General features: G+C 38.4%; 1 protein-coding gene across 3 annotated transcripts in view; it reads left to right on the top strand.

Moving 5' to 3' along the window:
- ARHGAP22 (Rho GTPase activating protein 22) overlaps window positions 1-15,376 on the top strand; it is a 406,983-nt gene that overhangs the window by 131,042 nt on the left and 260,565 nt on the right. For all 3 annotated transcript variants that reach the window (XM_043980595.1, XM_043980594.1, XM_043980593.1), the window contains exon 3: window positions 9,584-9,671. In XM_043980595.1, the coding sequence (XP_043836530.1) occupies window positions 9,584-9,671 (88 nt within the window). The remainder of the gene's footprint in view (window positions 1-9,583; window positions 9,672-15,376) is intronic.

The following is a 15,376-nucleotide window of genomic DNA, read 5'->3' as shown; positions in this document are numbered from 1 at the left end:
TCACTTTGCCCTGCTAAGACAACATCTGGAATACAATGATATGTTTAAAAGTTACTTTGAAGGAAAATAAAGAAGCTAAATCATGTTTAGAGGTGGGGACCATGCCACATGAAGACCAGTTGAAGGAAATGGGTACATCTAACCTAGAGAAGATAGAACCTAGGAGGATATGTAGTACAGTTATCCCTTCCACAGTGCAAATTTCCCCATTATGGTTTTGCTATGTTGTAACTTGACATAAAAAATTAAATGGGAATTTGGGGGGAGTTTTGCAGAAGGCAGAGATGACATGCAAAGTCCAGAAGATGAGATAGAAAAAGTTTAGAAACTCAGAAATGCATAAAATATATGTCTAGTATTGTATAATATAGCCTGTGACCAAATACTTAACCCAGATTTTACAATAAGGTACTGCAAACATTCCATAAAAGAAAAAGAACAAAAAATTCAGACTTCTCTGGTATGGCCAAAAAATTTTTATTTGGGTTTTCCAGATTGAAGGGGAGCCACACCTCTAGCCCTCATAATGTAGAAGGGATAACAGTAGTTATTAAAGTATGAATGTAACCAAACATGGGTTCTTAGCTGGGTATGATAAGTGAAGCCAGAATAGTTGCAATGGACTCAGAGAACTGGGATAGAGGAAAGGATTGTAAGTCATGATAAGGGGAAAGAGTAAGTTTAGTGTAAATAAGTTTGGAGAAATAGGATAAAAGATTGTGGTCTGCAGGTGGAATTTCATAGTTCTATACTTTGAAGGTGACACAACTATATGAGATTGTTGATATACATGATATGACTGTCTTCATGTGTGGTTAAAGAGCAGGAGGTTGACAGAGTTGAGAAGGATGAAGGATTATGTGTTGTGATTCTTAGAGTGATCATGAATATTGGTGTTCATGGGGATGATGGCTAGGAATGAAGAGGAAGACCACGAACCAGATCAAAGTCATTGAAAAAGTTAGGATAAAAACCTTAATATTGGGAGATAATGGTGGGCAGGTAGGTGGCACAGTAGATAAAACATTGGCCCTGGATTGAGGAGTAACTGAGTTCAAATCCGGCCTCAGATACTTGATACTTACTAGCTGTGTGACCCTGGGCAAGTCACTTAACCCTCATTGCTGCCCCCCCCAAAGGAGATAATGGCAACAAGGATGGTGAAGGGATGGTATGAGTGAGATATATTTTCTTGTAAAGAGAAAAGATCACTGAAGAATGGTGACAGAGGAATGGTCAGGTAGTAGCAGGAGAGAGTGAGGAGTATATGCACCCATTCTCTTGGCATTGTGAGGCAAAGGGACTTGGAGAATATTTTGTCTTCTGTGGAAAGGATTGCTTCATATGGCTTGAGACTATAGATGAAATAAATATAACATAATTTTGGAATGGAAGATTCTAGAAGCTGGAGGATCAGGAAAAGCTCCAAGTAGAAGACAGAGTTTAGCCTGGTCCCATCTTATCTCCCTGTAGCAGTCATCATGGCTCCATGTCAGATATTTGCTCTTCAGGCAGCCACATAGTATCATTTGTACTTATTGCACTTGAGTTTAAGGGACTCGTAGACAGGAGCCTTATCTAAGCTGTCACCTTTACTCCTCATCAGCCTCAGACAAACATTCAGATTGAAAGAATGGTGCAGGTAAGAACAGCCTGAAGAAATTAGAGGAGACTGACCAACAACACTTGTCAGGTCTCTCATCACTCAGCATGTCATTCTATAGTAAAGAAAAGAATTTGGACCCATTGAATCATTTATAAGGGGACTTCTCAAGTCATGCCTCAAACTTCTCCATTTGTACTTTGAGAGGAAATGACAAGACAGTAACAAGACATTCAGAATGCTGTTCTGTCTGCCCCTACTCTTTGCTCAGATTGACTGCAAGACTTCTTTGCTGGTCTAAGAGTAAACTCAGAACCTTCGCCATTTTGGATAGGCATATATATTGATGAAAAGATCAGCTCTTTACACAGCTCTCCCTTTGAGATGCTTATCTATCAAGAGAAACTATAATATAACCTGGTCTTTCTTTACCCAAAAATTTCCAGTAAACTGAATTTTACCTCAACTACAAAGAGGCCCAAAGTTATCTAGAGCCTACCTTCTTAAACTGTGGGTCACTATCCCATATGGGGTCATGTAACTGAATGTGAGGGTCATAAAATATTTGACAACAGTAAAAGATTATGTGTACCTATTTTATATACCTATATACCTGGGGTCGTGTCAAAATTTCTCAGGTGAAAAGGAGTCATGAGTGGAGAAAGTTTAAGAAGCCCTGATCTAGAGCTCAGTATAAATGTAAGGTTAGGCTTCTCTTTAGGTGTCAGGAATTTTTCTATTTGGGGGCTCAGAGCAATTGTGATTGAACTGAAAAACACCCTAAAATCAAAGAGTAGGGAACTAAGAGGACTTTAGAGACTTGGGCTTAATGCAAACTTATCATCGTCACAGGATGCTACACTATGATCAGAGTTACTCCTTCATATATGATAACTAGGTCGAGTCTTGCATTCAGAAATTAAAATCTGGAGGTACAGGGAAAGCTTGCCAAAAGTAAGGAGAGGTTGGGGCAACTAGGTGGCGCAGTGGATAAAGCACTGGCCTTGGATTCAGGAAGACCTGAGTTCAAATCTGACCTCAGACACTTGACACTTACTAGCTGTGTGACCCTGGGCAAGTCACTTAATCCCCACTGCCCTGCAAAAAAATAATAATAATAAATAAAGTTTGGAGCAGCTAGGTGGTGCAGTGGATAGAGCACTGGCCCTGGATTCAGGAGGACCTGAGTTCAAATCCAGCCTCAGACACTTGACACTTACTAGCTGTGTGACCCTGGGCAAGTCACTTAATCCCCACTGCCCTGCAAAAAAATAATAAGAAGAAATAAAGTTTGGAGCAGCTAGGTGGTGCAGTGGATAGAGCACTGGCCCTGGATTCAGGAGGACCTGAGTTCAAATCCAGCCTCAGACACTTGACACTTACTAGTTGTGTGACCCTGGGCAAGTCACTTAACCCCAATTGCCTCACCAAAAAACAAAAAACAAAAAAGTAAAGAGAGGTTTCCTTCAGTGACTCAAGTCTTTCTACTGAGAAGTCCAGTTCAAAAGGCAGAGGAGCCTGAGGGTAATAGAAACTCAGAGCAGAGTGTCTTTTCTCTCTCTTCTGAAGAACTTGGTGCCTGAGGCAAAAAAAATCTCCTGCCATAGAAGAGGCCTTGTACACAAGATTCTGAAAGAAGTTTTGGGGTTTTATGTCCCTTCCTCCTAGGGAAGCTATTGCTGCTCCCATGGCAGAATCAAGAAGAATTGTTTTTCTAAAAGAGCTTAAAAAAAAAAAGCCTTTGGTCTCTGAACTGAAAGAGTATGTGGCAAAATCCACTGTCCTTATGAAAAAAGTCAAACACACCCTATGACCTCAATTGTAGAGACAGTACTGCCCCTTGTTCCAGATCCGTAAGGCCGTTAGCCAAGGCCTTTAGCAGAAGCCAGATGCTGGAACCAAAGAGAAGTTCGACATTCCACAGTCATGTATGTATGCCTGGAGGCATCGCACAGAGACTGGGCCTAGGCCATCAGCAGGCAGAAGAGGCTATGTAACCTGCCTCTGGTGGAGCAGCATCGTGGAAAAGACACCTGCAGAGGGTTTTCTGGGTGGGGCTAGTGAAACCATTATCAGGAGGCGTGTGATCTTTCCCTGTCCATGTGCACACTAGCCACAGCTGCTTCTGTGTACGCCTTTCCCATTGATGGGAGGCATATTTATGGGAGACTGTACTCCCAGTTTGTGAGGGAAATGTTCTCTGCTACTTTTCATATTATGCTATTTTATTAAATGCCTTTGATTTAATTGTGTCTTTACTCAGCTGACAGTTAAAGATATGCATATTTGTCTAGCTGTGGCTGGCGTATGGATATGTTTGACCAATCTATGGTTGAGCTCCTGAATTATGGCTTTGAGTGAATATGAAGTACCTTGAACTTTCTGTTAGCCCTCTCTGGGGGACCTACCCCATTAGTTGGAGAGTGCTCCCAATGTGCTAGGGTGGCAATTAAAGAACTAGACCAAGAATCATCCCATTGCCACAGTTGATGCCATAGGTTGTGTCTCACATAATCATAAGGGCAAAAAAGCATATCCCATATCACCATGCTGATCAGGTGTTAAAAATGTTCCTCCCTGGGGGCAGCTAGGTGGCGCAGTGGATAAAGCACCAGCCCTGGATTTAGGAGGACCTCAGTTCAAATCCAGCTTCAGACACTTGACACTTACTAGCTGTGTGACCCTGGACAAGTCACTTAACCCTCATTGCCCCGCCCCCCCCAAAATGTTCCTCCCTGAATAACATGATAACAACCTAACCATCAGAAGCATCTCCTCTAGGGTCATGTGACACTGAACTTTCTGTTATATCTACAGTCACAAAGTAAGGGAAGTTATACTTCCAAGTACCACACAGACGCTGAATTAGAGTCATATGGTTATTTCATTTTCTTGTATCCTTATACTAGCTATAAGGATATAATAGCAGCTATGTGGTGCAGTGGATAGAGTACCCAGCCTGGAGTCCGAAAGACTCATCCTCCTGAGTTCAAATCTAGCCTCAGACACTTATTAGCTGTGTGACCCTGGGCAAGTCATTTAACTTCCATTTGCCTTAATCCCCTGGAGAAGGAAAGGGCAAACCACTCTAGTATCTTTGCCAAGAAAACCCCATGGACAGTATGGTCCAGGGTCACAAAGTCAGACATGACTGAATAACATGGGAGAGAGTACATTTTGTATGCTAGGAGATGTTGTGGTGTTTTTCATTCCCTCTGGATTCCTTACTGCTTATCCTTTTCTTGTGATTTCTAGGGTCCTTTTGCACCAAGTCCAGATATTTCAAAAGCCAATTTAAGGATACATAACACAACAGTTACATACTTGCAGGAAAAGCCTTTACAAAATGGACTATATCATTCTACCTCCAAGACTTCCTCTTCACCTCCATTTCCATGCCCCTTTGTTAGTTGGATCTAACACATTTGGCATTAGGGTTAATGAGGTAAGGTTCAGAGTTAATCCTCATAGGAGTCAATTAGTTTTACAGTAAGAAAAAAAATGCATTTCTCTTCCACATGCAGGACCCTTAAGCCAAGAAAGAAATTTTACAGATAACATACAGTTCAGTCATAAGGAACTTGGGTGAAAAAGTGTGAATGTCCCTGTGTATACCTTTCACTAATAGACAATTACTCAAAATGATGGTAAAACAGCAGCAACATCCTTTCATTAGGAGGACTTACTTCAATTCTTCAACAAATGTGTTCTCATTAATGTGGGTTCAAATCTCTGCAGAATGTAGTCCATCTACACATTCTCTCCCTGTGCAAATCTTGTTCATTCCCTCTAATAAAAATTCATAGAGGAACTCACCAATGTACTAGAGAATTTTATCTTCAATTTCCTGTATATATGTTATAAATCCCTCTCCCTTGAATATAATGCAAGCTCTCTGAGGACGGAGACTGGTTTCATTGTTGTCTTTGCATCCCTAATATACAGTAGGTAATAAATAAATGCTTGAATTCTATGGATTGAATTCTAATAGATTCTAGAACATACTATTCAAGAGATAGTTGGTTAGCATGTAGAACAGGTCATGCCAGGCTTATTGCAATTCTTTTTTGATAGGATTACTAAAGATGTACATGAGGAGAAACTATGGATATAGTTTACCCAGATTTTAGCAATGCATTTGATTTAAAAAATATTCATTACTATTTTGGTGGAGAAGATGGAAAGAAATGGATCAGGCAATAAATGGATACAGAACTGGGTGGATTCAAAGAAGTGATTGTTAATAGTCCCATTAGCAATGTTTGGAAGTTACAAAAAGGCAAATTAAATTTGATATCAACAACTTCCTTGCAATTAGAACTGTCCAAAAGTGGTGGTGAATTTCCAATCCTTTGAGGTCCTCCTGCAGAAGGTAGATAACTACTTGCTGAATAAGTTAGACTCATCATTGTTGTTCAGTCATTTTCAGTGATGTCCAGCTCTTTGTGACCCCATCAGGATTAAATGAGGTGGCAAATTTCACCTCAGTCTTTGTAAATTTGCTCTTGATTGTTAGTGTTGCTCTTGCATTGCTCTTGAATTGCTAGTGTTGACAGAATTCTCATGGACAAAAGAAAAAACAAGTTAGCTTAGAAGTCAGAAATAGTTGAATGGCAATTAAAAAATACATGAAGTAAGAGAAAAGAGGGCTATTAGAAAAGTGATTGTGAAACTTGAATCTTGAATTTAAATGAAGGCTCTGCATTGATTTTGAGTTGTATTATCCATGAAATTGTCCATACAACTAATATATATTGACCACCTGCTAGTTATAAGGCCATGCAAATGATAGAAATGATGGGGCAACAAAGATTTAGATTTTTTTAAATGAATGAGATGGGGCAGCTAGGTGGCACAGTGGATAAAGCACTGGCCTTGGATTCAGGAGGACCTGAGTTCAAATCCAGCCTCAGACGCTTGACATTAGCTATGTGACCCTGGGCAAATCACTTAACCCTCATTGCCCTAAAAATAAATAAATAGATAGATAGATAGATAGATAGATAGATAGATAGATAGATAGATAGATAGATAAATAAAAATGAATGAGACACAAAGAACAGCTGTTGTATATTCTGAAACAGTAGAATGATTTATTATTTACAGTCAGAAAACATTTGTTGATACTGTTCAGTTGTTTTTCAGTTGTGTCCAACTCTTCATGACCCCATTTGAGGTTTTCTTGGCAAAGATACTGGAATGGTTTGTCATTTCCTTCTCCAGTTCATTTTACAGATGAAGGAACTCAGACAAATAGGGTTAAGTGAATAGCCCAGGGTCACACAGCTAATAAGTGTCTGAAGCTAGATTTGAACTCAAGATGAGTCTCTCTGATTCCAGGCCTCGCACTCTATGGACTATGGCACCACTTAGTATAATGACATGTATTTTAGAAGCAAAGTCACCATGACCATGAGCAAGAGGAATTTTCCATACAAAAGATCATAAATTTAGAATTGGAAGAGACCATGGATGTAGGTCATTCAGTCCAACTCTTTTGTTCTACAAACGAGGATACTGAGAACCAAAGAGGTTAAAAGGACTTGCTTAGGCTCACACTAATAGAAGGAGGATAAATTGATTATTAATTACCTGGAAACTATGTCTCTTGGGGTTTTTTTCATGACAGCTTCCTCTGTGATATACTGCCTCTCACAATTTGAGGTTGATCCCATTCCTTATATTAACAAATTGACACGCTCATTGTTGTTAGTACCATTTTACAGATATGGAACACTAGGGCAGAAAAATTAAAAGATCAACTCAAAGTTGAAGGACCACTCAGGACTGGAATCAGAGATAGAACTTTACTTTCTTTCAATGAATCAATGACAAATTATAACTTTCTCAACAGAAAACTTGCCCAGCCTGAGTTATTTTTTCCTAGTCATTTCTAGCTCATGAAAAAAGTAAGAACCTGATTCAATGACAATTGTTATCAGCTGGATCTTCGTGTTATTACTTTAATTTCTCCAGTTAAACATTTGTGCCGAAATTTGAAGGGTATAACTAGGAGGAAAGGATGCAATGAATACATGTAGGATGAAAAATGTAGTTTCCTTGCTATCTTTTTTTTCTTTAAGTTTCCTTGCTATCTTAAAGCATGAGATTCCCAAGGTTACAAAGGGGCTCTTCCTGCTCATTTGGGAAAAGGCAGAATTTGATTTACTGTTTTGTCATGATAGACCATAAGGTCCTTGAGAATAGAAATTGTTTCTTTTTTTTTTAATTTATTTATTTATTTATATTTTTACATATAAGGTATTTTATTTTTTCAGTTACATGTAAAGTTAGTTCTCAACTTTTGTTTATACAAGCTTTACAATTTCAGATTTTTCTCCCTCCCTCCCCTCCCTCCCCCTTCCCCTAGACAGCAGGTAATCTGAAATAGGTTATATCTATATATCTATATACATATACATATAGATGTATATATATATACACACACATATATATACCCATAATAACATTAATCCTATTTCTGCATTAATCCTGTTATAAAAGAAAAAATCAGAGCAGTAATGCAAAACCTCAAAATAGAAAAAAAAAACAACAGCACCCAAAACAAAAGAAATAGTATGGTTCAATCAGCATCTATACTCCACAGTTCTTTTTTTTTTCTTGGATTTGGAGATCCTCTTCTATCATGAGTTCCCTGGAACTCTTCTGTACCATTGCATTGGTGAGAAGAATATAGTCCATCACAGTAGGTCAACACTCAATGCTGATGATACTGTGTACAATGTTCTTCTGGTTCTGCTCATCTCACTCATCATCAGCTCACGCAAGACCCTCCAGGTTTCTCTGAACTCCTCCTGCTCATCATTTCTTACAGCACAATAGTATTCCATTGTATTCATATACCACAACTTTTCCAGCCATTCCCCAATTGATGGGCACCCCCTCAACTTCCAATTCCTTGCTACCACGTAAAGAGCAGCTATAAATATTTTTGTACATGTGGGTCCCTTTCCCCCTTCCATGATTTCTTTGGGAAAAAGACCTAAAAGTGGAATTGCTGGGTCAAAGGGTATGCACAGCTTAGAAATTGTTTCTTTTTACAATTTTCTTCCCTTCTCCCTTTTTGTCTCCGTAAACCTAGCACTCACCTCAGTGCTAGGCATATAGTAAGTATTTTATGAATATTTATTGATTGCCATTAAATTACAGGACAGTGTAACTGGCTATATGTAAATAAGGTATGTGAAGGTAAAGACAATCCTAAAAGAGACTTTTTTATCATAAAAGTATTTTATTATTTTCCAGTTACATGTAGAGATAGTTTTTAACATTTGTCTTTATAAGGGATCTTGCCCCTTTGATGCCTGTATGGAGCCAAAGATATGTAGAAACGGACCACCTCTATCTGAGAACTGGAAGGTGTCATTGATAGCAGAATTCACTCTCATCAGTTAAGGTTTGCAAAGCACTTTAGATTTGTAATCTTATTTGATCTTCATGACAAGCCTTTGAGAGTTGTGAAGATTAAATTGCTATCCCCATTTTACAGGTGAGGAAACTGAGACTGAGAATATTTGATGACTCTTCCAGGGTCCCAGAGCTAAGAAGTGACTGAGACAGGGGATGAACTCAGGTCTTTCTGACCCCAAATCCAGGACTCTATCTACTGTGCCTTTAAATGCGCCATAGTCACCACCACTACCACCATCATCACTAATTTTCACTGCTGACCAGTCCCCCTTAACTATGTATACTGTACCTTGGTCGGATCGCTTCAGCTCATTCAGCCTGTTTTGCGCATCTGTAAAAATTAGGGAGCTGAGTTTTTGGTAACTTTAGTCTTTCAATCAATTTTTTAAAGAATCTTCTTTCATAGAAACCTTCACAGAATATAGGAAATACTGAGCCAACCATACTGTGGCCCTGAACCTGCGGTCCTCCTAGTGGTGACTGGTCATCATTTTGTTCTTGCCTCCTCCTCATGCCCCTTTTATGTTTGTGTTTTTGTGTCTGCTTTAGGGATTTATTCCACTCCAAGGGAACCAGGTGACTGAGCTCCTTCCCAATCCTGAGGAACCAGGGAAGCACCTCTTTGAGATTGCCCCAGGTAGGCCAGTGGGTGTTTTGTCTTTTTCTACACTGTGACAGCTCAAGAGATGTGAGTCCAGAGGGAAGAACCCTGGTGGTGTCAGGGTTTAAACAGTCCATGTGAGATCTCTTTGGAATTACCTCTGATCTGGGATTGCTGGCTACCAGAAAGATTCAGCAGCTCATATCGTTTCTATCCAGCAGCCAACATCTGTTTGAAAATCTTAAAAAAATGTCACTCACTTCAGCTTATAGCTGTTTCATTAGTTCCCATCTGTAAGGTGGGATCCACAGGGTTGCTTCACTCATGGTGTTACCATCAAGAATAAGGAAAATGGGGACAGCTAGGTGGCACAGTGGATAAAGCACTGGCCTTGGATCCAGGAGGACCTGAGTTCAAAATCCAGCCTCAGACACTTGACACCTAAATAGCTGTGTGATCCTGGGCAAGTCACTTAACCCTCATTGCCCTGCCAAAAGAAAAAGAATAAGGAAAACAAGGAGAGGCAAAAAAAGAAAAATCCCAGTCCTAGTTCCTATGGGGCATGCCATGAGGGTGAGGTGCTTCTCACAGGTCTATAAATTCAATTTTTAGTGAACCTAAGGACACAGTCACCCCAAACTCCTCCCCAGTAATGTGGATGTTGCCTAGACTGTGGTGCACCATATCACCTTAGTCATTACAAAAAATGCTCCAGTATCAGCAACTCTCCTGGCTGCCTTCCCAGAGTTTGTTTCAGTAATTAACATTCTGACACACACACAGAGAGAAGGGTCAACATCCTAGGACCACAAACCACCTCTTCTGACCACAAACCACCTCTGCCACCTCCACCATGGCCCTCTAGCATCTTTCTCCCTGTCTCCCCAATCTGTATCACTGAGTCTATAGACTCACAAAGGACCAGTCCCACAAGCACTAGCAATGATTGAATTTATTTTCCAGGTTTAACTATAGTAACTGATACAGTCTAATTAGAAAGGGCTCTGTATTCTCTCAGTATAAAAGTCATATCTGTTCCCTTCCAGCCTCTGAGTTCATCTGCAGAGTCTCCCCCAAGGGTGCTAACACAAGATGAGCCATTATAACAGCTATGCTCCTATGATAAAACTAACTAATTTGAGGTTTAGCAAATAAGAACTGCACAAGGACAGAGAAAAGCTACCAAGAATCTCAGTTATTTTGAGTTGTGAAAAAAAACACAACAGGGAATTTCAAATGTGAAGTTATTTTTTTAATCTGCTATTATTTTTGACAGTAAGATTTTTAAATTAAATTAATTTTTAAAGTTCCTTCAAGTTCAGAGTGATTAGCATAATTGTTTTTGAACTCAATAAAAGCATTTTCTTTTCAAATGGATTCCACAGTGGCTTAAGACCTGAATAAAATTGTTCTCTGCACTTGGGAAGGAGAAATTTGCCTTTCAAGTAAGCCAGTTTCTTCAAATAGGCAATAATATATCTAACCTTTATTTGTACCCCCATCCTAATTCAAAATCTTCATTTTTCAGTGCCAATAAATCAATAAGCTTTTAATGAGTAAACACTTATTACTATGTGTCAGGCACTGTGCTAGGAATACAGAAGGAGGCAAAAGACAGTTCTTGCCCTCAAGGAGCTTACAATCTAACTGGGAAGGGGGAGAGACAATATACAAACAAATCTATAAGGCAAGATATTCACAAGTCCAATAGTAAATTTATGTAAGTCATCATTGTGAGCCATTTTATTTTAGCAACTGGTATGAGGATTATAAGCCAAGCTTTGATTTATTACCTAGAAGATACTGTTGCTTTTTCATCTCATTCCTACTTCAATGATCTGGATAATTAAATTACTTGAATTTTTAAAAGAATTATGTATCTTAAGAGGCTGCAGAAATTTAATTTAGCCCCGTGTATTTTGTGTGGTCTCCCAATTGCCTATAAGTAGTCAAATTGTTTTTGCTGTTAGATAAGAGTGTTCTAGAATTAAATCAGAAAAGGAGAGTAAATTTAATAGATCTTAGGTAAAGAATAAAGCCCATTTGGTAAAATTCTATTTTAAAGGAAATCAATCAATAATGGAAAAGCCATTTGCAATGATAGAAGAGACTTTCCAGTCGTGGAGGTGTAATTGGGTATTTCACAAATGAGCAAAGTGAATTAGGGGCTAAAAAGAATTCTAGAATTAAATTTAATCTCTTCAAGGAGATCAAAACAGTGCCTTTGGTGCCAGTGAAAGGCAGAGAGAAAGGATAAGGGAAAGATTTCTAAATTTGCGCATGCCAAAGGCTTCTTCACGACCACTCAATTTATACAGGTTTTAGGAATTTCTCCATCCTCTCCATTTGTTTGCAAAAACAAATCCTCCTTGCTGCTGCTGAGACTAATCTGAGAAACAGAGCATCCAAAATATGTATGTTGGATTAATCTTTAAGGGTGAAGGTAAATTTGTCTGCTTAGCAGAAACCAGAATGTGCCTAATCTGAATTATTCTTCCTTTCATTCAAGGGGACTACAGGAACCTAGATTCTCTCCTTGCTTCCCCAAACTAAGTGATGATAGCTTATAGAATACATATTTCTCCAACTGCTTGTCCCCACTTTTGGTTAAACGTGTAATCACAATGATAACAGCTTCTGGCTGAGGCCTAAAGGTTGATGAAGTGTTATCTGGCATGCAAGCTCTATATTCAATAACAAAAAGAAAATTTTGTTTCTAAACTCACCAATAAATAGTAGCCTCTCATGCATAATCTATCCCATTTTTTCATATCCCTTATCAGTATCAGACTGAGAAGGTGCAAACTCAAATCTTTAGGCATAATTATCCAAAAATGCAAAATTAAACTTAATGCCTAACTATTAAAATTAATTAATCTCAAGCATCTGATAACACACTTTCCTCTATTACTTTTAATTTTTTACTATTCTTATTGTTAATTCTTTTGTTTTACATTATGTTTAATGTAAGAGAAAATCATTTTTGGAAATACAGAGGTACAAATTCCAATAAAGAAGTAAAATACTCCATGACTTCACAATCAGAACATTATCACCTTGGAGATGAAAATGTTAGCAAACTATCATTTTATATTTTGAAGTTCTATATTTCTAAAGTGCTCTGCAGAGAGATACCAAAATGGGGCTCTTAAGCGAGAAATGATTCCCAAGAAAGAAAAGCAAAACAATTTGAATATATACATATTGAGATATATATATGTATATATAATGCAAATCTGTGATGAAAAGGTGATAACCCCTGGAAGAATAAGAGCTGCTTCTTTTAATTTTTAACCTAATAACCAAGAGCTTGGAGGAAAATGACATCTAGCAAAAGAAGAATAAGAGAATGCTGACAAAGCATGGATCTAGAGGGCATTTTCTAAGTGGCAGAACGGGTGTGATCTGTAAGAGAAAAATTATTTATCGGCTGATAGATTCATTTTCTATTTTGCTTCTTGATTAATTAATAACTAATGAGATCTCAGTTTGTAAAAACACTGGGATATCCTTCTGTTGCAGCCTGTAATGACATGGCATTCTTTATTGTGGGGGCCATGTCAGATCCCATCCAAAGGTTTAACAAGAACCCCCCAAAGGACTTATTATAACATGTGGACCAATAATACAGAGGGTATAGTATTACATGACAGTAACTGTGGTAATGACAATAATAAAACCACAACAACACAACAAAATAATAACACATACATATATATGTAATCACACACTCACATATATATGGTGCTTTAAAGTTGGTGCAGAATTTTACATTTATTATATCATTTAAGCCTCCCCAAATTCCATGAGATGGGTTATATGTGTGTGTGTATGTGTATGTTTGTGGCTATTATCCCTATTTTACAAATGAGTGAACTGTGACTCAAAGAAGACACTTGACTTGCCTGTTGTCACCCACCTGTGAAGTGATCAATTTGGACCTGCATCTTCCTGAGTAGAAGCCTATTCTACCCACTGTACCATGTTGAAGCCTCAAGTATTGGGGTGTTGATAACAGCTCTATTTCATTGAAGTAGCATTATCAGATGTTTAGGATTAGCCTTCATTTCATTCTGGTCCATGCTTAAGGTACTTCTTGGAAAGGAAGTCCAAAGAGATAAAGAAGGATGACTTGACCACATGTCAATGACTCTCCTTGTGCATTCAGAGTATTTAAGCCATCTGAAAAAACATGAGTGGACTATGGGAAACCCAAGACCCAATCTAGGCTCAGGTTGCTCTAGGATGTCTGAACAATTCTTGGGTTAGTCCTTTTGCTCCAGAGACCAAGATCTGTGTGAGTTATAGATGTTCTTAAAATCTTCAACTAGACTACCCAAGAAGCCCTGCATGGAAATTAAAAGCATTTTTAGTTTTCTTCTCTTAATGGAGAACCAAGATAGCATACTTTCTGAAATATTTGAATCTTGAGATCTCTGCAGCCTAAGCAAATGCCAAAAATACATACTAAAGAAATCTATATTTAAATAATAGGGTTGTTGCTCTCTTTCACACTCATCATTTTCACAGTTCAACCCAAATATAAAATCTAACAGAAGTATTGGCACCTAGTTAAGTGCATAATAAATATTTATTGACTGGAGTAGTAAGAGTGCTGGACTTCTAGTCAGGAGAGACCTGAGTGTGAATTCTACCTCTTGTTGTTTGTGCACTGGTTATTTGACGTCCCTAATCTTCATTTTCACCATCTGCAAAATGGGAATAATAATGGTTCCTTCCTTATAATGTTGTTGTGAGAAGTAAATGTTATCATTGTAAATGACTTTTTAAAATCTAAAGTATTCTACAAGTGTTGGTTACTAGTAATCATTTAAAGTGACTATCATAAAAAAGAGTCTCCTTCCCCAACTAATGTTTATTTTCATTTGCTTTTACTCATCTGACTGCTCTCAGGGAAATTCAGGGAATCTATAGACTTTGGTGCCAGTTTTCCCCATGTCTCTGCCACATCCAGAATTCAAAACAACAACAACACTTTAAATATGTCATAGTATCTCATTACCAAAGGTTCAACGTTCCAGATGTAAAAAAAAAGAAGCTGTTACAATAAGCATCTAAAATGCAAGATAGAAAAGCCATGGCTATATTCCAATCTTAAAAGTATCTGAAGGTGTTAGTGGACTGCAAGCTCATTGTGAGTCAACAAAGTGATATGATAGCCCCCCCAAAATGAATTTAATCTTAGGTTGTGGTAAGAAAGACATAGTGTCCAGGATGAGGGTGATCCTCCTCTGCCTTGAACAGCTGGTAAGAGCACATCTAGATTATTGGGTTATATGCTCGGGATTACATTCTAAGAAGGATTAGCTGGATGATAGTGTGAAGAGGAGGGCAATCAGAATGATAACAGGCCTTGACATCCATGTCATGGAATGACTTAGTTAAAGGAACTGGGAATGTTTTGCCTGAAGAAGACTTAGGAAAGGACATGGGAGATGTTTTTAAGTACTTAAGAAGCGGAAGAAGGATTGTGATGCTTAGCCATAGAGGGCAGAACCAGAAGCAATAGTTGAAAGTGTCAGACAGAAAAAAAAAAGAGCGACAGCTAGGTGGTACAGTGGATAAATCACCAACCCTGGATTCAGGAGGACCTGAGTTCAAATCCAACCTCAGGCACTTGACAATTACTAGCTGTGTGACCCTGGACAAGTCACTTAATCCTCATTGCCCCACAAAACCAAAAACAACAAAAAAAGAAAGTGTCAGACAACCAAATTTAG

The sequence above is a fragment of the Dromiciops gliroides genome, chromosome 2, assembly GCF_019393635.1.
Source record: "Dromiciops gliroides isolate mDroGli1 chromosome 2, mDroGli1.pri, whole genome shotgun sequence".
Taxonomy (NCBI): domain Eukaryota; kingdom Metazoa; phylum Chordata; class Mammalia; order Microbiotheria; family Microbiotheriidae; genus Dromiciops; species Dromiciops gliroides.
The sequence above is the reverse complement of the archived record's forward strand: the minus strand, read 5'-3'. Positions and strand labels throughout refer to the sequence as shown.